Raw genomic sequence first — 25,457 nt, forward strand, 5'->3', positions numbered from 1 at the left:
GGGGGGGGGGGGGGGGGGGGGGGGGGGGGGGGGGGGGGGGGGGGGGGGGGGGGGGGGGGGGGGGGGGGGGGGGGGGGGGGGGGGGGGGGGGGGGGGGGGGGGGGGGGGGGGGGGGGGGGGGGGGGGGGGGGGGGGGGGGGGGGGGGGGGGGGGGGGGGGGGGGGGGGGGGGGGGGGGGGGGGGGGGGGGGGGGGGGGGGGGGGGGGGGGGGGGGGGGGGGGGGGGGGGGGGGGGGGGGGGGGGGGGGGGGGGGGGGGGGGGGGGGGGGGGGGGGGGGGGGGGGGGGGGGGGGGGGGGGGGGGGGGGGGGGGGGGGGGGGGGGGGGGGGGGGGGGGGGGGGGGGGGGGGGGGGGGGGGGGGGGGGGGGGGGGGGGGGGGGGGGGGGGGGGGGGGGGGGGGGGGGGGGGGGGGGGGGGGGGGGGGGGGGGGGGGGGGGGGGGGGGGGGGGGGGGGGGGGGGGGGGGGGGGGGGGGGGGGGGGGGGGGGGGGGGGGGGGGGGGGGGGGGGGGGGGGGGGGGGGGGGGGGGGGGGGGGGGGGGGGGGGGGGGGGGGGGGGGGGGGGGGGGGGGGGGGGGGGGGGGGGGGGGGGGGGGGGGGGGGGGGGGGGGGGGGGGGGGGGGGGGGGGGGGGGGGGGGGGGGGGGGGGGGGGGGGGGGGGGGGGGGGGGGGGGGGGGGGGGGGGGGGGGGGGGGGGGGGGGGGGGGGGGGGGGGGGGGGGGGGGGGGGGGGGGGCGGTGTGTTGGCAGAGTTAAGGCGCAGTCTCCTGAGTCGGTGGACTCTCAAAGTGAACTTAGGCCCCTTTCTCCTGACTCACCTGTTCCTCAGTTCAGGTCTTCCCATATTGATTGCAATGTGGAATTGACAGGATACAGGTCATTTACACCAGAATCAGCATTATCGGACTGGGAAGGTACAGACTTTTGCCTGGAAATCTTTTTGACGTGGCCAGACCAGTATCTCCACAGTCAGTTTTATCAGACTTTGAACTGGACAAGCTATTTAGCAGCAGGGCATCCACACCAGAATCGCTGTCTTTTGTGGACGACGTTTCTCTTTTGCATGACTGGCTGGCAGACTTAAGAGCATCCTCGCCAGAATCTGTGGCAGCAGTTGAACATTGCTCTTTGGCAGCGCCCAATATTACATTTGCTCAGACAACCTCTCAACACTGTGACTACTATTTACAATATTCTGGAAATAGACCGCTGTCACCCCTGTCCGCGATGTCAGATGGTGAGGACTTTGAATTTTGCCTTGAGGAAATGTTTGACCACCACAGACCAGATTCACCAGATTCATTTGCTTCAGGTGCTGAGATCAAGTCCTTGGGCGTAGCTGTAACTGCAGCCCCAGTACTTTTAAATACAAGGCCTTTTACATATGCAGATGTAGTGCGGGGCATTTTACATGAAAAACAGGAAGATTCTGTGCTGGGTGGAAAAACATCTAACTTGCCAGCTGTTTGGTCTCAATCAGTGTCATCAGACGAGGAGTGTACTTCCCCCATAACAGACGATGTGTTGGCAGAGTTAAGGCCGCAGTCTCCTGAGTCGGTGGACTCTCAAAGTGAACTTAGGCCCCTTTCTCCTGACTCACCTGTTCCTCAGTTCAGGTCTTCCATATTGATTGCAATGTGGAATTGACAGGATACAGGTCATTTACACCAGAATCAGCATTATCGGACTGGGAAGGTACAGACTTTTGCCTGGAAATTCTTTTTGACGTGGCCAGACCAGTATCTCCACAGTCAGTTTTATCAGACTTTGAACTGGACAAGCTATTTAGCAGCAGGGCATCAACACCAGAATCGCTGTCTTTTGTGGACGACGTTTCTCTTTTGCATGACTGGCTGGCAGACTTAAGAGCATCCTCGCCAGAATCTGTGGCAGCAGTTGAACATTGCTCTTTGGCAGCGCCCAATATTACATTTGCTCAGACAACCTCTCAACACTGTGACTACTATTTACAATATTCTGGAAATAGATCGCTGTCACCCTTGTCCGCGATGTCAGATGGTGAGGACTTTGAATTTTGCCTTGACGAAATGTTTGACCACCACAGACCAGATTCACCAGATTCATTTGCTTCAAGGGCTGAGACCAAGTCCTTGGGTGCATCACTATCTTCAGCCCAAGTGCTATTCACTGCAAGTCCTCATACATATGCAGACATTTTTCATGGTCATACAACTATTCCTTCTGAAAATTATACTTCAAAACATGAGTCCTTGTATAATTGCACCCAGCTTAAAACGGTTTCTTCTGACATCTTGTCATGTCATTCGGAGGAAATATCATTTTCGAAGGAGTACAGGATGAGACCAAATCCTCTTCCTAACAACCTAATTTCCCATCTATATGACCCACTTTATAAAGGACAGTGTTCTTGTTGTGAACCACCATCGCCTGAATTCACTCAAGACATTTAATCATGCATTGTCATTATCAGAAGAATTATTTTGATACAGTAAGCATACAAAGAGGAGAACAGAAAATTTATACCTCAATCAGATGAATCTAATGATTCTCACCTGTATGCCGTTCTGATTCCTATATATCTGTGTGAAACAGCCTACTTTAGACTCATAGTTTTGATGATTTTATTGTATTTTTGATTATTTATTTTAGTTTTTGTACTGTAACCTTACATATTACATCTCCATGATGGATCCAAAGTTATCATATAAGTTCAGTCCCCCATCTATCTCAAAGAATGAAATCCCAGAAGTAAAATCACGAACCGTATCACAGTGCTTTACTGATATCATAATGATTCATGTTTTAATGTTTGATAAGATCATTTAAATGAGTCTGTTGTTTTGTGGAAGTGCTGCTGTTGCTCTTTAGCACATTTGGTAGGATGGTGGATCTGTAGAAGATTTTTCAAAACTATAGTATTAATGTCTTAGACCACCCCTTTTTTGCTGTAAATCATGTTGCATTGCTGCAAGTCACTGGGCTTTCCATGCAACTAAATTTATTAAGTCAGTGTCAATAAATGCTTATCAAAATATGTTTGGTTAAAAAGGTTAAACAAGAACACACAACAGTGTAACAGGTCCACTCAAGCTTCAAATAGAAGGAAACCACTTGGAATAGAATTTTTTGTTTTGTTTTGTTTTGTTTTTGTTTTTGTTTTTTTGGAATTATAACGGTTATGCACAATAATTGCCATTAGTTCAAATAACTGAGATCAGAAAATTTCTGTATAGATTGTAAGCCCTAGTATGTCTGTAATAAGATGAAAATGTACAGTACAGTAATGTACTTCAGCAAAATCTTGCCCTTCAGAAAGCATAATACCAGGATCCAAACCATTACAGAATTATTCACTCATCTCCCTCTCGAGAACTTACAGTAACAGATTCAACAGATTTTATCAAAAAATAACAAACTGGAAACTGCTGGAAGACGACCCACACCTCACAAATGACAAATGGCTTTGGTCAGTTTTGTACAGTTGAGTCACATGCCATCTGTTGGGAGAAAAAAACAAGTCACCATAATATAATGCTGCCTGGCTGGATTATGTTGTTAAAACAAGCAATCCCCAAACAAATAAGGACAAATAATGAAGACTATGAAGACTATATGAACATAAATGGACATACCATGACTCACAGTCAGTAAAGATGACATGCCCAAGATTTGGTTTCCCAAGAACATGAAAAGAAAATCCATGACCAAGAACAAGAGAAACGTTCCATGGTGTTCGGTAAGACAGCCCAAGCTCTTGCTAATCAGTGAATGCAGTGGCAAAAAGGTGTGAACGTGGAACTATTCCTCAGGCTTCTACTATTAACAAAGGCTTTGCTGTCCCGTTGTGGCATGTTTGCATCAGAGCAGACGGAATGATTCTTTAGTGAAGCTAAACTAATCAAAATGACTTCTACGATGGTAACTTACTGTAGCATAAATTGCAAGAGTGCTAAAAATCTATAAAAGTCTAAACCAAGTGACATACAGTACATGCATGTACTGTGTTTTATGTTTGACTTGCTGCTTGCAAGGCACACGCTTCCAGTACTTTGATAGCAAACATCAAAAAGATCACATAGTCATTAAGTACCACTCAAGTGGCGCCTACAATGTTTAATAACTGCACACTGGCCAATATAAGCTGAACTGAGTTGCAAAAAGCAGAAAGCATTAACATTTAAGTGTGACACATATTGTAAACTGGTGGGTTTTGCATTTTTGAGGAAAGTGCAATGCTTTCTGGCTTTACATTAAGATGGCAGCAAGCATGCACTGAATGTAAAATAACACACATCCATATGTTACAACAAATCCTGAAGGTCATTTGAGCCCTGCTGTTAATGTGTATTAGTGAATAATCTTGTATTGTCAGTGACAATGTGGCTATCAGTATTTTTCATCTTGATCATATACTTATTAGATATGTCATCTCTTTATAATATGTTAATTATAATGACAGGTACACATGTGGGCTACAAATGAATTTATTCATTTGAGTCACTACTATCATGTTTAGAAGCGACGACTTGTCCTTGACAAATGCATGTTTCATTGAAGCCTTATTTTTGTCACCAAATAACCCACACATTGCATTTATTTGTAATTTGCCATTCCATTGTATCATTTCTTTCAGGTATCAGGTGCATCTTCCAAGACAAATGTTTCACAAACTTCAGAACAAAAAAATGTTGATTTAGGACCGAGTCAGGTGTTTCCAACTGAGACCCCATCCATGGCGCACGATTCGAGCAAACTTCCCACAGAAAATCTAGACTTACCAATTCTAGGGACCTTTGATCAAAGTAAAGCACAAGACATCACAGTGACCAGTAGCTCACTGCAAGATCAAAAAGAATTATTTCCTGAAGAAAGGGAAGATTCAAAGTTACCTAAATCAAGCCCAGATTCACTACATCAAGCAGAAAGTCCGGATGTTCTCACCATCATGTCCCCAGACTCTATACCATCATCACCAGAGTCTCCGTTCCCTCAGATTGACCAGCTTGTCTCAGATCTGGAGGACATGAAGCCTACATCTAGACCAGTAACACTTGATGTACCCTTGTCAGAATTTAGCTCTGAAGAAGATCAAATTTCTGAATTTGAAGAGCTTGAAAATCAATGTCTTACAGAAAATACTGATACTCCTGAGGTCAGTGTTTCACCTGTTGTACCGCTTCCAGAAGATAACAAGGCAAGTGTAGTGGTCACAGAACCAGAACATTTCCAGACGTCCATTCAAGTTGAACCTGGGGCATTCTCTGCCAATAATGATGTTACAAGTACTTCTGACACTAGTACACCATCAAGCCTTGATATTCATAAAGACAGCCAAAGTCAAGGAGGACACAAATCAGCTACAACATTTAAAGACTCAAAGAGTGTGACAGGAGAAACACCATTACAGATTATCCAAGAACAACATCTCCATTCACAGGAAGCCACCTATGTTGAAATCAGTGAGAATGAAGAATATTCTTCTCAGTCTCTTTCTGATTTAACTCCTGAGACAGTTACGACTGCAAGATGTTTTAGCTTTGATGAACTGATGCCAAACCACTCCTTAGGGAACTTGGAAGTATCTTCGTATGAAGCTGGGCCACGATCCAGTGGAGAGCGTTCGGAAAATTGGGATTATGAATGCCTTCCCTCTCAGTCTCCTGCAGTCAAACATAAAACTGAAACGACTTTGTCAGCCTCTGATGAGGACAACTGCATTCCACCTGGATATGCAGAGATCTGTACCAAACCTCCAGAATACGCAGAGGTTGTGCATAGTGGGGCTGAATATTCTGACACGGAGCCTTTCTTTGACTGTAAGCAAGCTGCATCAGATCTCTCTGAGACTGAACTTGATGAGTCTGTGACACAAACTGGTTCGAGTGGAGGTCTGCCCCAGGATCGCATTGGCCATCCTATTATGTCAGAAAAGGTGCTGTTGTCTTCTGGAAGTGAAGACTATGAGGACGCTTCTTTTGTCCAAGAGCCTCTGTATCAGTTACGGGAAGAAAGCGATGAACACTACTCAGACGCATCCGATGAAGAATTCAGTTTGTGTGAGGCTTCACAACTGCCCCCTGTCAGGCAAACGGAAGCGTGTGACCATACTGATAAATCTCTAACAAGGGTAAGATTGGATTCGTTAAACACCTGCAAGTCTTTACCAGAGCTGAGCTTCACTGAATACTGTATTTCCCTCAGAGAGGAATGACTGCTAACCCTCTGGCCACATGAATGGGATCTGAAACGCCTTGAAACCCTCATTTTGCTTTGATTTCAGTATTAACCAATCCTAACTTAGCATGTCACTTTGCTCCCTGTAGACAATCAGCGTTACTCACTTCACGTATCGTTTTGTTATATGAACCTTTGTGATAAGCAACGTTATTTTTTTTTAATTAAGTGAAAGCATGGCATCTTTTCCAGATGTTTTTTAAAGTTAAAGACTGCCATGTTGCACCTTTCAGTGTAACGTAGAAAAATACATACAACACATTGGAAAGTGCACCATATCACTCTGCTGTTTTGCTTGCCTTGCTGCAATCATAGCATTCAAATATTGTCATTCGTTACATCTTGATGGATTTGTGTTGCTTGGTCAGGAGATCGTCGCAGAGCTTGGATCAATGTCAGAAAGTTCAGACGATGAAATTTTGACCACCAGAGTAGTGCGAAGGAGAGTTGTCATTCAGGTATCCCTTTTAGCACGATTGATGGTGTTTTAAATTAGCATGGAGTTTACGTCTTAACCAGGATAAATAATCACTGGTCAACAACCGTGTTTACTGTCTAACAACCTTCAGTTTACCAGAAAATGTGTGTTTGAAGATCAATTTGATAACCTACCACTTGATTTGCATAGATGGCTGAACCCTGTGGAGGTGTGTTTTTATGCTGCTGTGAACACTTCTTTGTTGTTTTATTTGACATCACCCTGAACTTGCGAGTTTGCCTCCCCATTACCTCTGCAGAAATGCAACTTTTGTGTCCTTTGTCCGTCTTTGTAACATGCACGGCGACTGGCGTGGAGAATTAAGGAGAATCACGAGTTGGCTCTGCTGACCAATGTTTGTCTCGTCTTCTCTCATAGGCCGATGAAATGCCCGATTTCCCCTCTCAGTCAGTGACGGAAGAAAAGTACGAGGATGAAAATGGACACATAGTTGTCAAAAAGGTAAAGCAGGATTCTGTATAGAGGCACATGCACATATCACATAGTAGTATTCAAGCTGGTCAGTAATGCTGAGGGAAATAAATATGTGGCTGTACAACAAGACCTCCGGTTTTTAAAATGGTCCTTTGAATGCATTATCTTACCCAGGTTACCCGTACAGTTATCCGTAAGTGTGTTTCTGAGGATGGTAAAGAGACGTCACCGGAAGGAGCCACGGCAGAGGGAGATGGGTACTCCAAAGTGGTCAAACGAACTGTAGTGAAGAGTGAGGGAGACCACACAGAGGTGTGTATACTGCATACCATGTGTGTTTTCATTCATTTAAATTTAAATTCTCCTTTTGACAGTGTGAAATACTTTTCTTTCTCATCTAGGTAACATTTACTGAATGTGAAGGTTTCTCATCATCGACGCAGCAGAAAGTTGACGGGCTTAAGGTCAGTCAGACCGAAAGGACAACGGTGGTGGAGGGTGAAAGGACAGTGACACACCACGGTGATCCGTCTTTGGCCTCTGACCTCCCATCTGCACAAGACGACTTCAAGCAGGTTTGTCAACAACCAGCCTAACACAAGCACAAGCACACACTCAAAAAAAAAAAAAAAACAGTTTAGGAACAACTCCTTGCATTTGCGTATGAAGTCTCCCGTTTCTGTTTTCACAACTAAATGAGATAAAAACAGTCTTCTCCCTTCTCATGCCACCAGGCAATAGGTTATTTAAGTGGCGTTAGCAGCACAGAGCTCCCTCATGTGGTAGAGAGTGAGACTGTGAAAGGGGATGGAACGGTGGTGAGGAGGTGTGTGAGGGCTGTGCGCCGTTGTGTTGCTGCTACTATTTGGAGAGTGTGTTTTTTTTTTCTTTTTTTACAATGACTGAATTTAAATGACATGTACTAACACTGACTAATATTCCTAACGTAGTGATGTGCTTTTTTGCGCGTGCAATTAAACAAGGGGCCGATTGCTGTTGGCACACATTATTTATTTGCTACATCAAAGTCCTATTGTTTTTGATATGCTACTTGGTAGCATCATGTTTTGAGAGTGTCAGATAACCTTGAATATTACACGTAATTAAGGAGCTACACAGGGGACAAAGTGACACAAATCTAGTTTCAGGAATAGAAATCAACAGATATTTCTGTGACAGTCTCTTACTCTAAGCTGACCACTTTTTTTTCCAGTAATGAGTAATCTAATGCGTAATCACATTTAAATTACTTAAAGAAATTACTGTGTGTTAAAGGGTTTGGAGCAAAACCAGTAAGTTGGGGAGAGTTGAAGAAGTTGGTCGGGCAGTGTGTTGTAGAGGAAATGCTGTAAACTGCAATCTAACTTAGTTACTAAGCCAAGTCACTTTTTAGAAGAATAATCACTAATCAGATTACTTTTTTCAAGGTAACTGTGGCCAACACTGGTGATGGTTTATTCCAAACAGGAGGTTTGGAAAACAGAAAGCAATTACAAAGAAAATAATAAATATGAATAAATATAGAGAAATGTTGAGAGTAAAAAAAACGACATGAAAACGTTGTTAATAGCATGCCTTTGCCATTACAATTTGAGGTTTCTGCAGTGACAAAGTAATGAAGTTTGTGTGTATGTGATCACAACCGAATGTTGGATTTACAAAGCATTATATACTTGCGTGGTATGTGTGGTTTGTTTCTTTCACATAATATCTTCCTTTAACTTGGACAGAGCTGGAAGTGCATTATTTTTTTTATTTTTTTTTTTTTTAAGACACTAAACTGTTGTTGTCCGTGCTCCGTTTTTAGGGCCCACGTGCGTAATGATCGCACCCTCAGACGAACAGTGGTGAAGGGAGCTGGGCAGCATAAACGGGTCCTTCTAGAGAGAGTGGACAGCCCCAGAAAAGGGTTAAAGCCCCATGGTCTCCAGCAGCATCTCCACCAGCTCTTTCACCGCTACTATGAAGAAGAAAAGGAGGATGATGAGGAGGACGAAGAGGAGGAGGAGGAGGAGGAGTAGAAGAATGACTTATCACTCTCTCCCACCACTCACTGGCTCCGCCCACGCTAAAGTCCCTGCTACTCCTATGCATTAGCCACATGCAATCCCAGTGTGCACCGCGGCACCTCGAAACTACCACAGTCTTCCCCGTTTAAGTCCGGGAAGATGATCCTGAGTTTTCTTCCCTGGCTGCTACTACGTGCTCACGATTTTCTTTTCATGTTCTGATGTTGCTTTGCCTTTTTTTTTTTCTTTTTTTTTGTGACCAAAGAAAGCCTTCTGTTGTTTTCCTGATTCATTTTACTTTCCATGTCAGAATTGTCTGATAAGTTTTGTCTTGATCCTGTGGTAGAACTTAGAAAACAAACAAAAGAAAAAACACTATTCACAACTTCAACTAACACACAAACCTCCTGAAGGTAAAGAGCACTTTGCCTACGAAACACTGGCACCGCTGTCTGAGCGGGTGCTCGGACTGAAAGACAATATTTCACGTTGCACTGCCTCTCACAAGTATCTCAGATGTGTGATTCTGAACAACACTCTCGCTCGCTGTACTAAGCCTCTCTGCTTTTTGTTTTTTTGTTTTTCTCGATTCAGGTGTTTAAGATGTCACAGACAGGAAATAAGACTGTATCGACACTGAATTTAACTGCTGCTGTTGTGTTTCATGTAGGCTATGTGTAATCTGTCTTTGGAAATGATGTATTATCTATATTCTAAACATTACTGACATCTGTAGCCTAGGAATTAATAATCACCCATGTGAAGTAGAACAGGCATGACTAATCAACATCTGCCAGTTTGGTCTTAGCTTTGACTGCTTCGTCGTCCTATGGATTGTCCGCCTGCCTTTTCGTTTCCCGTCTGCGTACGTCTTTTCATGTGATTGGGGGCGATTGTGTGTGTGTGAGGCCGAAGTGTGCGTCTGTGCATGTGTCGACTGCTGTTTTTAAGAGAGTTTGGTGAGAATTACCTTTAGATTAAACAGTTTTAAGATGTCTTATTTTAGAGTTTAGTTGTTTTTATTTATTTTCTTTTTTTGATTTACGAGAATTTGATTTGCTTTCGTGGCAGTGTGATCAGTTCCAAATTGTTTTATTTAAACTTTACATAAAGGGTTGGCAGTCATGTTGACATGTTTGTGAGTGAATGAGCGCGTGCAAGATTCTGCCTGCGAAGAAAATGAAAAGTTTGTTATTATTATTGCACTCCTGAATGTCAGGAGGAAACGCCTCCATGCTTTGTTTTGGGTTTTTTTTTTGTGTTGCTTTTTTTTTAGTTTTTCTTGTGCACATGACATGAGGTACGGTAAAGCTTAAGACAGGATAGCCTCGTTTTTTGGGGGGGACGGCTGAAAAATACAAGACAATGATGCACCAGACACAAGCGTGACAGATTATAAGTACTACTACCCACAGCTCAAAGCATCGCTACTGTTTGTATCTACAACATGCAATGTATTTATTTCACTTTGTGATTTAGAAAAATGTAAAATGCAAATTAGTGAAAGTTCACTGTGACAGGTATGCTTTTAATTTAAAGACTCAGCATCCCTTTTCTGTGATGATGACAGTTCTATACATATACAATGCATATATATATATATACATATATAAATAAATAAATATCTATAAGGGCATGTGTTACTGTATCAGAATCCCCAAAAACAAAATGGCTGCAGTGTATCTATGACTGGTAGACAATAAAAATCTACAAATGTACAGTATTGCATCTAATTTCATCTTGTCCTGTCTTGAATACTGAGACTGGGTGGATCTCCAGCTGAAAAGTGCTTAAAGCAACAAAATATAAGAAAAATAAAAAATGTAGCAAAGGGAAATGAAAAGTAATAAAAGCAACAAAAAGTACAAAATGAGCAAAATAAAAAAGTAACTAAAAGTAATTAAAAGTTACACAAAGTAACAAATAACCAAAAGTTAAGTAAATTAAGTATTTTGAAAGTTTGTTAAATCCAGGATTTCCAAAAAAAAATAATAATAATAATAAATAATTTCATATGGCTACAAATCCCCATATTTATTAAGAAGATCAGACTAGATGTTTGTCCATGTGCTTCACTTCATATGAACAAGGCTGTAAGTAGCCCTGACAAAGTTTATGTGTGAGGATTTTTCTTTTGACTGTTTAAACATATTACGTATTACTAAAATCCCAAAGTAGGTCAAATAAAAAAAAAAAAAAAAGAGTCAGTCTGTTTAAGAGAATGAGAAGTTTTATTGTTATTGTTTGGTGAAAAACAACGAAATACAGTGGGGGGTGGGTGGGGGGGCATCGTTCCTGGAGGTACTGCCAGAAAGACAGAGAAGCAATCATTACATTCACAGCAGGTAAAATACGTATTGAGCACATCACAGTTTTTCATAGTAAACTTTTTCTAAAGGCCCTATTCACATGAATTTTTCACCAGGTGTTGGTAACAACCCAAGTTATCCACACATAGAAAGAAACCAAAACAAATTAAGTTGTGCGTAATAATGTGAAATGATAGAGGGAAAAGGTATTGAACACACGCAGACAGGGAGGTGGAAAAAGCAACGGAGAGCCAAGACACCAGCTGAAATCTGTCAGTGATCAGAAGCCATCCTGCCCCTCCTCAGTGCAAATGAATACCAGCTGGTTCAGTTCAAACTGACGGCCTATAAAAGTGTGTCATTAACAACATGTTACACAAGGAACATCTCAGGATGGGTAAAAGCTAAGCACTTTCTCAAGACCTTTGCAACCTTATTGTTGCAAAAACATTCTGATGACATTGGTCACAGACGGATTTCTAAACTTCTGAATGTTCCAGTGAGCGCTGCTGGGGCCATAATCGGGAAGTGGTAAGAATATTATGGCCTGTATGCACACTCACCATGCTAGACTCCATTTCTGAAGAAAAAGCATGTTGACGCACGTTTAAAGTTTGCTGCACATCATTTGGACAAGCCTGTAAAATACTGGGAGAACATAGTCTGGTCAGATGAGAGCACAATTGAACCCTTTGGATGCCGTAACACACACCATGTCTGGAGGACAAAATGCACCACACATCACCCCAAAAACACCACACCGACAGTGAAGTTTGGATGTAGGAACATTGTGGTGCAGGCAAACTTCATATAACTGAAGGGAGGATGAATGGAAAAATGTACCAAGACGTTCTTGAGAAAAATCTGCTGCCGTCTACCAGAATGATGAAGATGAAACGAGGGTGCATGCATGCGACTAGTTTCTCCATACAGGAGGCGTCTGGAAGCTTCATTACCAACAAAGGCTTTTCTACAAAGTATTAAATATCAGTAAGCGTGTTCAATGCTTTTTTCCCTCTGTTATTTTACATTATTGCACATGACTTATTTTCTGAATTTTTTTTGGTTTCTTTCTATGTATGGATTACTTTGGTTGTTACCAACACCTGGTGAAACCTTCATGTGAATAGAACCTTTAGAAATATGTTTGTGTGTGTATGTGTTCAATACTTATTTTACCCGCTGTACCTGTCTACAAGGGTTTATTCATTTCTGTCCTTTGATATTGTGGGCTGGAATCCAATTTTACTTGCTGTATTTACACTTTTATAATGTCCATGGCAGCGTTCAGGGAAGTAGGTAAGAGACAAGTATATTCTGAAATCTGTAGTTCCTACTCGTGTCCACAAGATGTCGCCTTTAAGTTAGAAATTTTCTGTTGACAAAAAATGTTAATATATGTGCTGAAGATACACACTACATGATGACCTAGTGGTATGCATTAGGATTGAATTCAAAGGTCACTTGAAAATCTTTGCAGTGATTAACTTCCAAGTCTCACACAAATGGCTGCATATATATAACTGTATATTCCATAGCCACATTTTCTATTCCAGTCGCATCGTTTAATTCATATTTATACTAACGTTTATGCCGTTTTCCTGAATAGTTTTTATCGTTTTTACTGAGCATCTTGCAGAGCTGATGCTGAATGAGGGGGGAGGAATCTAGTCTAATAGCAGCAGCTCCTCTCCAGAGACACAAATACAACTCATCCATTACCACACCTTGTAGCTGATTTATTTATTTCTTAAACATGTTAAGCCATCCATTGCCATGCTGGCAACAGGTACACACACCATATAAGGAGTGGTGCATTGCATTGACATCATACGTTTCATCAAAAGAAATGTTTAACATATTTTCCCCTTTCAAAAAGAAGAGACAGACCAACTGAAAAGACCAAACGGTAGGGATGACGAGGACACTCATCGTCCCGCGGTGGCAAAGACCGCGGGGCAGCAGAAGCACTCATCGCCAAGGAAGACATCCAAACATTTATTCAAGTCCGCTTCTCATTCTCAGACTCCACCCACTCTCGCACCTCACTTTCTTTGCACCACACTCTTCCCAGACTGCAACGTATTTCGAGTCTGTGGCGCTTCCAGACGCTCCAGTCCCAACTGCCAGGTTATTTATTTGAGACTCTTGTGCCTTTGCTCCATCTTCATCACCTGCACCTTCTCTCTGCAGCTGGCAAACAAACACGCTGGTATGACAAGAACAAAATGACAACAGAAACCTTACGTACGGTCATACAATACGAGTACAAACATTATGAAAAATGAGCTTGTTTTTCTTCTCATTATTATACAAAATGGTCAAAGGGGTGCTTCGGCAACCGGGGGGGCAGGGGGGGTTTATTCTCCCTCCTCTTAGATATGACATTTTGATAGTAGCACTGGAGTTTTTTTTTTTTTGTTTGTTTTGTTTTTTAACAGTTCCATGATACGGGAGGACATTAGAAACATCTGGGACAGGACTGATGCACAACATTAACAAATGCAAACCAACGGGTCAGTGATCGACAAAGCAAACAGAAGATATTATAGTTTCATATGATCTTACTCACGATAACAGCCCCCTCCCTCCCCCCACCATGCACTACACAATAGTCTTGGATTTTCATATATTACATATATGCTACATTCTCTTATTTCTTATTTCACTGATATAAAGGCAAACAACTCAATGCAAAGTGTAAGCTGCTCTGCTTTTCTTTACATTTAAATTAGTACTATAGGTTGAAATCTGACAATTTAAACAGTATGACTTAGCTCATAGCAAACATAAATGTAGCTCATAAACTGGATTTTACGTAAACTCTTAAGTCCTCTGATAGCAAGAATAGCAATTTCAGTGTTTTGTTTTTGTTTTTTGTTTTTTTATCAACAATCACAATGTATATACATCACCAGAACTAAAGCAAGCTCAATTTTAACATTCTGATTCTTTCAAATGTTTTTTTTTTTTTTGAATTGCACACACATAAATACACATAAAAATACAGAACTAATTTTTCGGGAGAGGTTACAATAGTCGATTTTTAAACATCTCTATTTTATATTTAAAAGGCATACCAAAACATCTTAAAAAACAAACGAAAAAAAGAAAAGAAAACAAAGAAAGGTCTCAATATGCTTGTTTCGTAATGTCCAAATACGGTGTGCAGTCACCCGGCGGTGGTTTTTTCGAATGACGTCCATTAATAAAATGCCATAACAGTAAAATGTAATAATACTTGTGTCCTGTGCGATGTCATATCCTTAGAGGACGGTCAAAGGTCAAAGGGCAGTCATGGGTTGGCTAGTAGACTGCCCCGCTAGATTTGCTGATGGGATTATTTTTTTTTTGTTTTGTTTTGCTTTGTTTTTCCTGGCGACACGTAGATACTCCATTAACTGCAAAAAAAAAAGAGGAAGAGAGAACAAAGAGAGAGCAAAGATATGAGACGAGACAAGTTCACACATTTTATGCATAAATAACAGTTATTCACAGAATATGTGAGCACACAGAGCTCAGGTGTCATTTATGGACGGTGGTTACATACAGGTGTCATTTTTAGCCTGCCTACAGTATGAATGTTATGGAATAAAGACTTATTTATATAAAAAGCAGTATTTAGTTGGTAAATGGGTTTCCCTTTATGCTAAAGCAGGGTGTGGGATAGTGAGGATCCCCTAAGTCAGCTATGCACGCTTGGTCTTTAAACTTTGGTGCTTAGTTTCAATATGACGGTGGAATTTACATGGTCGCATACACTTCCTTGTAGATAACTCATTAACATGCATGTGAAAAACCCGAACTATTGCCTTAATCCGACTCTAACTGGACACTTCAGTTCACGTAAACGCATTACTCCGACTAATATCAGAGTTCTCCTTATCCGACTAAGACAGATAATACGACTGGAAATTGATTTTCTCGGCCATATATACACCTTAATCGGCGTTTAACACAACAACGCGCATGCGCATGCTCCACAACCGCTGCGCTGCCATAAGACCCCGTAACAAAAACATCCAAAGAAGATGGTCGCAGAAGAAGAAGAAGGTAAACGGAGCCGGAAGAAGAACCACCTGAGGGATAGCACCAGACTCTCTGTCCTCTCCTACTAAAAATCGACTAATTTTGGCCCTCGCATGCAGGTTAGTTAGCTAACCAGATGTTTATTTTTTCTAACGCTGCGCCTCCCGCAAAGTCCTCTGGCGCCTACCTGTGCTAGAGTGCAAAGCTTGGATGGAAGAGTAAAGAGGGTTGGGGCTTTGCTCTTGTTTTTCAACAAGAATGTAAATCCTGCCGAAGGCCTCATGCTTTCATTGCGCATTTTTCATTTCCCAAATTAAGTTACCTAGTTGTTATTTAGATAAAATTGTTAGCCCCTTGTCGCTTCTTCTTCTTGCCACCGACAGATGCCTAGCAGCTGTGCTCCCCTGGCTTAAAACTGATGTTACACTTGAATGACAAGTTTTTTAGTGTGTGTGTGTACACACACTAGCAGGAAAGCCATGACCGTTAACTGTGCATGAGTTCCAACTTGTTGCATGCTCCACCCAGTGCTAGAACCAGTACACTGTGAGAAGGACATTTGACTCATTCTTCTTATGCCCCTTACAGCAGACTGCAGAACTTGTTTACATTTCCGACTAACTTTTGTTCTGTTCGCGTGTCCTCATCGCGACTGTAGCAAGAATTGAGTCGATGGTGTGAGTGGCATGCACCATTCATGTCTATTGTGGCCCGCCCAACAGCCTTCTATTGTCATTTCTGTCGTGTAATAAATTGGAAAGTTTTGTGGGGTTCCTTTTTGTGTTTATAACACTATTTCAAATACTAATAAAACACTGTATGGTGACTTGTTAGTGCTCTTCACCCATCTTGTCACTGACTGCCATTTTTTTTTTTTTTTTATCACGTTGACACCTCTGCTGCAGTGGCCCTCTGGAGCTCTCGCTGGCTAAGAATAGCAAGTCATGAGGCTACTGTGTCACGTATAGAGCTAAACATAAAGCAGCTGGAGAAGTTGGAGATTTAAGGGCCTCTTATACTAATATAAAACCTAATACATTTACATTACATCCTTTTTTTAAAGGAACAAGGAAATTTGGATTAATTCCATAATTCCATATTGTGTGTTCACTGTGTGTTTTAATTAACAATAAAAAGTCTAGCATTTTATTTATATGTTTATTCTCAGTTGCTCCTGGCACGTTTACATGGACACTAGTATTTCACAAAAAAAAAAAAAAATCTAAATGATAGTCCAAACAGAACTAACTATGTCAATCTTAACAGACTGGCCAGGGAGGAACTTAGCACCTCCGCAGACCCCCTAGGGGTCACGGACCCCCTATTGAAGACCTACATGCCCTACATGGAGCAACGGACAGAAACATTATTACTTTAATCTCTACTCAGAATGATTTCAACTGAGCTGAAGAAATCCTTTCCATCTAAACGTAGCCAGCTGACAGCGTCACTGAAGCAAGGTCATAAACGAAACCAATTCGAGGGCAGGCTTTTATTTCCGCCGTGTACTTCTTACTGCCTCTTACTGGGAGGGGATGCTGGGTGAGCCGGAACGATGGAAGTGAATGTTCTGCCACTTTCCATCGCGGCGGTGCCACACACGGGTCTCCTCGGACTGCATGGTGCGAGGCATGCCGCCACCGTCCATGTACTGGGTCAGCCGAATGTAGGCAATGCACGCTGCATTTTCCCCAATAAGATGCACGTGCGGGTTCAAGAGGATGGTGTGCACCGGCTTATTCCCTTTGGACAGTGCTGCAAATGAGAAAGACAGGGAGAGGATTTCGTAAGAATTGTTTATTGCTATTTTAATCTCACACAGCTGCATGCGGAGGCCGCATGCGGCTCTTTGGAGTTGGTGCGAAAAGCAGGAGAACTGAAGTCCCCATTTGTTGATGTTGGACAGTGGACAAGCGCAGGCTTCCCAAGTGATTGAGGTTTCTGGGACATATCTGGTTTATCTGAACTATTTTTACCCAGACTCAGAACATTCTGCAATTTATAGCAGACATTATTCACCAGTGCATTTTTGCCCCAAGGTTGGTCGCTGCCCTTGTAGCGAGGCAGCAGACACAAAGTGTAAACTGATACAACTAGATACAGTATTGATATTTAGCCCAAACCCTCTATTGATCCATCTATATTCACTTTCTGGAACACTCACCACACCACTTTTCCTGTCAGTGGGGGGGGGGGCGTGCTTACCTTTTAAAACTGGCACTTTACTTCCAGTAATTAAGCAGACGTCTTTAGGTATGCTGCCACACCTTCTCAGCTTTGACTAATCAGCATGTTTCACATACACCTATGACTTCTTCCAAGTTCAAATCAGGAACATGCTGCGTATTCCAAGAACTGTCACAGTTAAAGCGTAATTGTTTTCATTTATTTCTACTTTCCAATCCAAAACTTCAAGTTCTCCCCATTATATGTTGAGACACACTCATTAGATCCTTCAGACCACCGCGCCATTGTAAGAGTCTGTTTATCCTTCTGTTAATTACAGTAAGAGTTCACGGGGAAAGTAAGCAAAACAGACAAGAGCAATGCACAATTGATCATTCTTTCTACCAGTATCGCCGAGAGGGAACTTCAACATCTGGGAAAACTTTTGTCTGCTTTCACTTGCAGGGAAGCGAGCATAGATTTTCATTTCACAGATGTTATCAATTGTTATTTTTATTATCATCTTTTCAAATAATGTTCTTACCATTCTCAAAATAAAAGCGATGGAAGTCATGACCTTCCACGAGGTTTCCCAGGGCCTCGGGCTCAAAGGAAGTCAGACCAGGGTCACAAATCTTCCTGTTCAACCAGAAAACAAAGAAAAAATCGAAAGCACGATGAGCAAAGCAGAAAGACGACGCTTATATTCAGTTAGATGTGGCCGATTAAACGTGGACAGAAGCAAACTTACGCGTAGGCCTCGAAGTCCCCATTGTTGATAGACTCAATCAACTGCTCAGTGACTTTAATAATTTCCTGTTTGCGAGCTACAACACAACATCACAGAACACCGTCGAGTGAGCTGATGTCAGAACCGTGGCGTCACTTCATTTCAGGCAAATGTTGGTCTCATTGCAGATAAAGAAAATCTTGAGAGCTTCGAATGGATTCTAGTCTACAAAATTTGCAGGACTTTCAAAGTTATTAGAAATGGGAGGCACTCAAAATGGCATGAAGAGTTTGAAGAGTTTTTTATATATATATTTATATATATATATATTTCATGTCTTCACAGTGGCAAAGCAAGAAAAAAGCCTCCCATGACTAATAGTGATATCAGGCAGGAAAATGCAGGATGACACGCTTTCTTTCACCCAACAAAGCTCAAAATGAACAAAGACAAACCAATGCTCAGATGCAAGGATTTGCTAAAGAGGCATTTTTGGACTAAAATAATGTTGACAGTTACCTTTATTGTTATTGGTGCAGGCTGGGGGATATTGAAAAAATTACTTAATTTGTGCAACAAAAGACATGCTAAATAACAAAATAAATACTGCACACAAGATAGGTCTTTCACATACAAAAGCTACAACACTGTATGTCCGTATGTGAGTCAGCTCTTTACTGTGTGACACTGTGTTCGTGGTAAATCAGAACAGAGCGCAAATGGAAAGGAGTGAGAGAACAGCATCTGAATCTACACGACATGAATATTCAGCAGAGAATCGTCTTTGATTAAAAGAGGATTAAATCCGTCGGAAATACTTAAGACACAGGTTTAATCTCACTAGAGAAGGGACAGTCGGTGATCGCCCTGTTGTCCAACATTAGGAAAAAATAGCGGCTGACACTTTGCTATGAGAGATCACTACACACTACAGTGAAGACTGAGTAACATGAGGTATACAACACAGGACATCTCCCCCGTTGCGGAGGGACTTACTCTGAACTGAGGAGGTGGGAGTCTGTCTTGACTCAGACATCTGTGAGGAGCGGCTCTTAGAACTCAACACGCCCTTCACTAAGCTGCCCAGATGAAGGGCTGACAGAGGTTGCATGGATGGGTGCGTGATTGGGTGCCAAGTGTGTGCGTTGGGTGAAAAATGTAACAAAGATAAGCATGTATGGAAGAATAGGAATCACGGGAAACAAAATGGTATTCTCAAAAGAGCGGGAAGGGGGAAGAAAAGGGTAGAAAGGGGAAACATTTAATAGTAATGAAAACATAAGATGTCGGTGCGCAGAAAAAGAGTCCTGTTCACCGGCTCCAACATTAAACTCAGGCACTATCTGGGATCAAGATGCAGCTGAGGGTGACAGAAAATCAACAGGACGGACTGCATTTTGCACGAGGAGTCGACCGTAAGATGTGAAATTGCAGTAGTTAGCTTGCAATCAGCTGCTTAACCATACGGAATGAAGAAAAATACACAGTGCTAAGAAGTGACTGGAAATGATGAAATCTGTCTCTGAAGGTTTTAAGTCATCCAGGTCGTGGTACATCCAAAAGAAAACAAAGCTGAAACCAAGAGCGACTGGAATGGCAGGTTTCTGGAAGACATTTGCACACTCATCCAAGTGGCCTCTTCCGTTTTAAATTACTTAGTGAGGAGTTGGGCAACGCTCGCGGGCGCTCCTAACAAAACCACAACCCCATAACAGTCATTCGGAACAGAGGGCGCACTTTGGCTGAGTTGCCATTGTTTCAGCTTTGTTTGTTGGGTTAGGCCATTAAGTGTAGGTGAGGACTGTAAGCAAAACAGCACACAAACAGAAAAAGGTTTCCGTACCTTTTGCATCCTCGTCCTCAATGGTGGTGTTGGCGCTCTCAATCGACTCCTGACGAAGAAGGACATACAGATTGTGTGTACATTGTGCATGCGGCTTTAATGACACGTGTGCAAAATTCAGATTTAAGAGAAGCTTTGCCTTTATTCTTCGACTGCAACACAGAGTCTTTAAACCCCAAACCCACCAAAAGGCCCAGATGATGATGCTGATGGTTTTTTTTTAATGCTGTACCTTGTTTCCATCCACGGGGTTGTGGATCACAGTTGTCTGTGGTTCCTAAAGAGAACAAATGGGAGAGGAGTTATGGGGACAAATAACTAAACAAATAAAAGAAAGACAGAATGATGCTTGAGTGTATTTTGAGTGGAATCTATCTATCTATCTATCTATCTATCTATCTATCTATCTATCTATCTATCTACAGTATGTCTTCAGTTGCTTGTGTGCATTTGTCTTTTATATTCTGTTCTATCTTCTTTTCCGTTTATTTTGCATCTTTTTTTTCCCTCTCATCAGGCTTCACCAGTGTCCTGCCTTGGTAATCAGATGTGTGGGCTTTTGTGGAATCGATCATGATGACCAGCTCAGTCCTTCTAATCACTCACCCGGATTACACCAGATTATAGCATCAACAGTCTGTCTGTGTGTGTGTGTGTGAGCGCGCGCGTGTTTGTGTGTTTGCAGGATGATGTACAGAGAAAGGAGGATAGAGAGAGTGAAAGAGACAGATGTCATGTGCCTGACTTCATGCGTAATCGTCTTGACAGCAAATGGGGGGACGGGATGTCTTTGACATCATGCGGAGCGGCAGTCGTGTGGACTGACGTAGGCAGCCAGTCAGCGGAGACCATGCACAAGCCAGTGAGTGACAGCCAGGGAGCCAGCATCCTCACATTCCTCAGAGGCATGCACGCACAAACTATGTTGGCAGCAATTCGCGGATTCCCACCAAGGTGTTGTAACTTCCTATGAGCAACATTTAGTGACATGGATGGAACTCATGCATGGTACAGATGTGTAAAGAGGAGGCGGGTAGGAGGAGGACGAGGAGGAGGAGAAGGTTCTTAGCGAGGACAAAGGGATAAGGAATGCAGTGGTTGAGGTAGAGGTTGCCCTTACCACAAATTTCACTTGCCAATCAAACACTTGGCCACCAAACACATTTTAGCCAAAAGGTTCTCATTGCTATCACAGCACAGTGGTTCACATCATAGTGCACAATTCAGCAAACTGAGACGACAAGCTCAATCCCCATCTGCTGCTATTCAAACAATCATAGAATCTGGAATAAATTTCATGGACGTGTCAAAAATTCTGAAGCTGGACATCTGGATACAAGTTACCTCTCATGGGATAGCATTGAGCTAGACACAGTTTCGAAGCTAGCGCATCATAGATGGCTTCATTAGTATCCTAACACACCTGGTTAAGAATTTAAAACTTAGCAAGCGAGGTTAAGATCAAAAAGAAGATGATCTAGAGCTGTAACCGTGACCCCCCATGATGGGTATTGAGTAGTACGAAGATGTTTGAATGATTTGTGCGGGAGTGTAGGCAGCAGTGCTTAGACTCATGTGGCATTAGACGGGATGTTGACACTCCCTTACTTTCCGGCTACCGTCCCTTCCAGAAAGTTCATTCCGACTCATGTGCCCCACAGACCTGATGTTATTTAGCGTCATATTGTTGCAAAAAAGAGCAAATTATGGAATCTCTGTATCTTACAAGACACATGATTTAGGACATAGGTCTTCGACAGGGGGTCTGCGATCATCGTTCGACAACGACATTACGTGTCTGCCTGACTAACGGCAGCAATTTTGCCCGCTTTCCAGTCGATGAATGCTAGCAACACAAAACAAACACTGATTACGTGGGGGCTTGTATTTACCCAAATGGGGGCATGGCCTATTTGTTACTCTCTTCTATACCTATATGGTGCACGTATAGAGAAAAGCTCCATACGTAGACCGGCAGAAGCGCAATCAATCAAATTGGACTGTGCTGAAATGTTGGGAATATATTCTTTTCTGATTCTTAAAATCAAATTTCTTCCAAAAAAAAAAAAAATATAAGCTGCTGAGGTCAAACTTTGGTCGTCCACCTGCACCTTAAACATGAAGGACAGCCCACTGGGGACAGCAGTGTCCACATTTTGGACGGAGAAGGCAGACGGTTTGGGAGCAGACTGAACAAACCGTTTAACATGAGTGGGGAGTGGCCCACATACAAGTCACTCCTGACATCTCTACCAAGACAATTTCACAATAGCATCATTAACACACCTTTTGTCAAGGGACTTTCATGGGAGTATCCACCCACACGTGACCGTTTTTCTAGACGGATTGACATCACAACAGAACTAATTTCAGGTTACCTTTCCCATTGAGCAGGTTTATACCTTGTTCATTTATTAAACAAATGCAACAACCTAATGTCATTTATGTTATTGTCACGCTCGATGGCGCATCATTTCCGGCTCTGCACGGTCGCACATTTACAATTCTCTGCCCCCACCCCTCAAGGCCGTAAACCTCCTAGGGGGAAACACTGATCAGGAAACACAAAGAACTACAGACACTTTATCTTTCGTCAGATAAGGCCACGCGGTTAGGAATGAACTCCCTGGAATGGATCTCGTAGCGTGAAATTCCGTGTCCTGACCCAAACACAGTGACACGGTTTATACAGTGTATGCAGAGTTCCAATCTCAAATCAACACTCACTTGTCTGAAAAGCAAAACAGGCGCACAGTATTAGTCACGGACACTAAACCCTTTAGAATGTGACGAAGCTTGCCCGCACATGCACCTCTTCATCAGGTGTTAGATTTCAGATTGGGCCTCAAACACACAAAGAAAATAGGGTAGAGCAGAACAGGGAGCTCTCTACTCAAGTGATTATGGGAAACATGAAACATGGTAAATTCAAGGAACACAGGCAGGAAGAGAAACTAAAGAGGTCAGTGATTTTCATAAAGGATGATGAAACTAGAACTCACATATAGTCAGTGTGGTTTGGCGCGCCACAAAGCTAAGAAGGAAATAAGAACTATCCTCCCACAGCTGGGAGTGACTGTCCCTGAATGATGATGTCGTTAAGTGCACAGTGCATAATAATAATCAAGACACTTCCAGGCATTTTCTTCGAAATGTGCGAAGCAACTCACCTTAACGCCGTCTGACTTCTTGTTAAGCAAACTCTTGGCTGCTGTAGAAGCGAAGAAAAACACAGCACTTCAGCATGGCATTTCAGGAATAGAGGCCTGTGCCTGAGGCTACGCTAACATGCAGCAAGCATATCAATCCAACTGTGCTTATCTTCAAACTCCAGTTGCAAAATTCATCTGCAAGGTACATAATGCAATGCAACAGATGCTCTAAATAAATATCATCATTTATGCGAGGGTGTTATCCGACTTCATACTGGTTAGCATGTGAGCAATTGGGTGTATATGCTGTGTATATATAAATAGTAGCTGGTGAAAAGGGTAATCTAGCTATCTCCAGTAGACTCTCACAGCATTCTTACATTGACATTTGCACACATACACATGCACTTAACCATTATCACCCACACATACAACCCGCCGCTCCGCTCTCATCTCTGCTCTTTCTAGTGGTTGAAAGAATTCAAACTCTAAACTCCGCATGTCGAAATGCATGCTGCATCCTCATCTAAATTTTAATTTTTTTTAATAGTTGCCCTATCAAAGAACAAATGCCTCATCTTCATGCATATGTGGTTGGCTTGTAGAAATGTAGGGAAGCCTAAACATCACAACTTAACAGCTGGGCCCAATCCTGCATACAGTATTTTCCCTGCCATTCCAGAAATCTTACCTCCAATGGATACCATAATCCAAAAAACAAAAAAAAAAAGAAAATGGAAAGAAAATTGAAGAAAGGAAGAAAATGATGAATAAAAAGAGACACAAATGCACTGATGCAGTTCACTGTAGAATGAAAAGAGAACGTGAGCTCGTAAGAGCTGGAGAAATTAGAGATAGGTTCAAAGGAAATACATGCAAAAACGTATGACGAAGTGCAAAATAGAGATAGAGTGGTAGAACAACAGCTCGAAAGATAAAGGGAGATGACTGTGTTTACCAGTGGCATGTTTGTACTAGGATCATCTTTTCTTCAGACAGAAACAGACTGAAGGCATTTGAAAATAAGTTTGGAAGCCTCCGTGTTTTCCCAGTGTTGTAGATGCACTTTTCAAAAAGAACCAAGCTATCTCCAGCATCAAAGGCTAACATTGGCCACTGGCTTTTTTTTTTTTTTTAAGGATAAATGTTCTAGATTTTATTCAGTTCAGTTTAGTTACATATGTTTGGGAAACCAGATCTTGGACCTTGGATCTTGGAGAGAGACATACCTGAGAAGTTTCTCGTGACCAGCAAAGTGGTCAGTATGGCTCCCTGTGGTCACAGAGAAGAAGGAAAGAAGGAGGAAACGATGATGAGCAAAAGGAGGGAAACTGAAGACAGGAAGACTGTTTATAAAGGTTTCAGCAGAAAAAGAGGAGGACAGTAAAAGGGTAACTAGTACGTCTAGTCATAATTTCATGAAACGTTGTCTGGCCTCTCAGACAAGTCACCATCTGGATTTATCCAGATACAAATAGATATGATCATCCTATTGGGCAATTTCTGAATGAGCCACAACTGATGCAATGAGTAACTTTTCATCTCTTAAACAACAATGTCGAAAGACACATCCTGCGGTTATGGAAAAGATGTCAGTCTGTTTGAGAAGGGTCAAATCACTGGCGCGCATCAAAACAAAAAAAAAACATCTAAGGAGACTGAAGCAGAAACTACTAAAGCTGGGTAAACAACTGTCCAACGCATTACTGAAAACTGAAAGGATGATGAGGACCACATCTTCAAGGAAGAAATGTGGTCTTTACAAAGTCTTGACTGATTAAGATCGGCGATCACTTAAAAGTTTGGTGAAATCAAATTGAAAATTACAACAGTAGAACTCAGGGCGACATTTAATAGTGGGGGTGTGGAGCCTTAAGGAGACCACTTACAGTATCAGTGAGGCTAACCTGGGAAAACGGCTTTGCTAGTGAGCATAAAGACTGGACTTTGGAGCAATGGAAGAAGGTCATGTGGTCAGAGTGATGGGGCATCAGGGTAAGAAGAGAGGCAAATGAAGTGATTCACTCATCATGCCTAGTGTCTACTGTACCAGCCTGCCTTGATCTGGTTTTGCTGCAGTTGCTCAAGTCTAGA

General features: G+C 42.6%; 2 protein-coding genes across 7 annotated transcripts in view; one reads left to right on the forward strand and one right to left on the reverse strand.

The window, feature by feature from the left end:
- ank2a (ankyrin 2a, neuronal) overlaps nt 1-10,867 on the forward strand; it is a 74,744-nt gene extending 63,877 nt beyond the window's left edge. The window contains exons 46-52 of the mRNA XM_047576158.1: nt 4,612-6,105; nt 6,581-6,670; nt 7,069-7,152; nt 7,300-7,437; nt 7,527-7,700; nt 7,860-7,951; nt 8,933-10,867. Of these exons, the coding sequence (XP_047432114.1) occupies nt 4,612-6,105; nt 6,581-6,670; nt 7,069-7,152; nt 7,300-7,437; nt 7,527-7,700; nt 7,860-7,951; nt 8,933-9,146 (2,286 nt within the window). The 3' untranslated portion in view covers nt 9,147-10,867. The remainder of the gene's footprint in view (nt 1-4,611; nt 6,106-6,580; nt 6,671-7,068; nt 7,153-7,299; nt 7,438-7,526; nt 7,701-7,859; nt 7,952-8,932) is intronic.
- A 2,294-nt stretch (nt 10,868-13,161) lies between these two features.
- Nucleotides 13,162-25,457, reverse strand: part of camk2d2 (calcium/calmodulin-dependent protein kinase (CaM kinase) II delta 2) — a 36,703-nt gene continuing 24,407 nt past the window's right edge. Inside the window, exons 12-21 of one of the 6 annotated variants that reach the window (XM_047575284.1) lie at nt 24,593-24,635; nt 23,382-23,422; nt 20,444-20,488; nt 20,212-20,260; nt 19,365-19,463; nt 18,888-18,908; nt 18,390-18,465; nt 18,183-18,277; nt 16,999-17,227; nt 13,162-14,844 (exon numbers count right to left, since the gene is read on the reverse strand). In XM_047575284.1, the coding sequence (XP_047431240.1) occupies nt 14,841-14,844; nt 16,999-17,227; nt 18,183-18,277; nt 18,390-18,465; nt 18,888-18,908; nt 19,365-19,463; nt 20,212-20,260; nt 20,444-20,488; nt 23,382-23,422; nt 24,593-24,635 (702 nt within the window). In that variant the 3' untranslated portion in view covers nt 13,162-14,840. Of the gene's footprint in view, nt 14,845-16,994; nt 17,228-18,182; nt 18,278-18,389; nt 18,466-18,887; nt 18,909-19,364; nt 19,464-20,211; nt 20,261-20,443; nt 20,489-23,381; nt 23,423-24,592; nt 24,636-25,457 lie in introns of those variants that run through there. The other 5 variants (XM_047575292.1, XM_047575327.1, XM_047575309.1 and 2 more) reach the window with 5 other exon arrangements.

Source organism: Mugil cephalus, chromosome 2, assembly GCF_022458985.1.
Source record: "Mugil cephalus isolate CIBA_MC_2020 chromosome 2, CIBA_Mcephalus_1.1, whole genome shotgun sequence".
NCBI classification, from domain to species: Eukaryota; Metazoa; Chordata; class Actinopteri; order Mugiliformes; family Mugilidae; genus Mugil; species Mugil cephalus.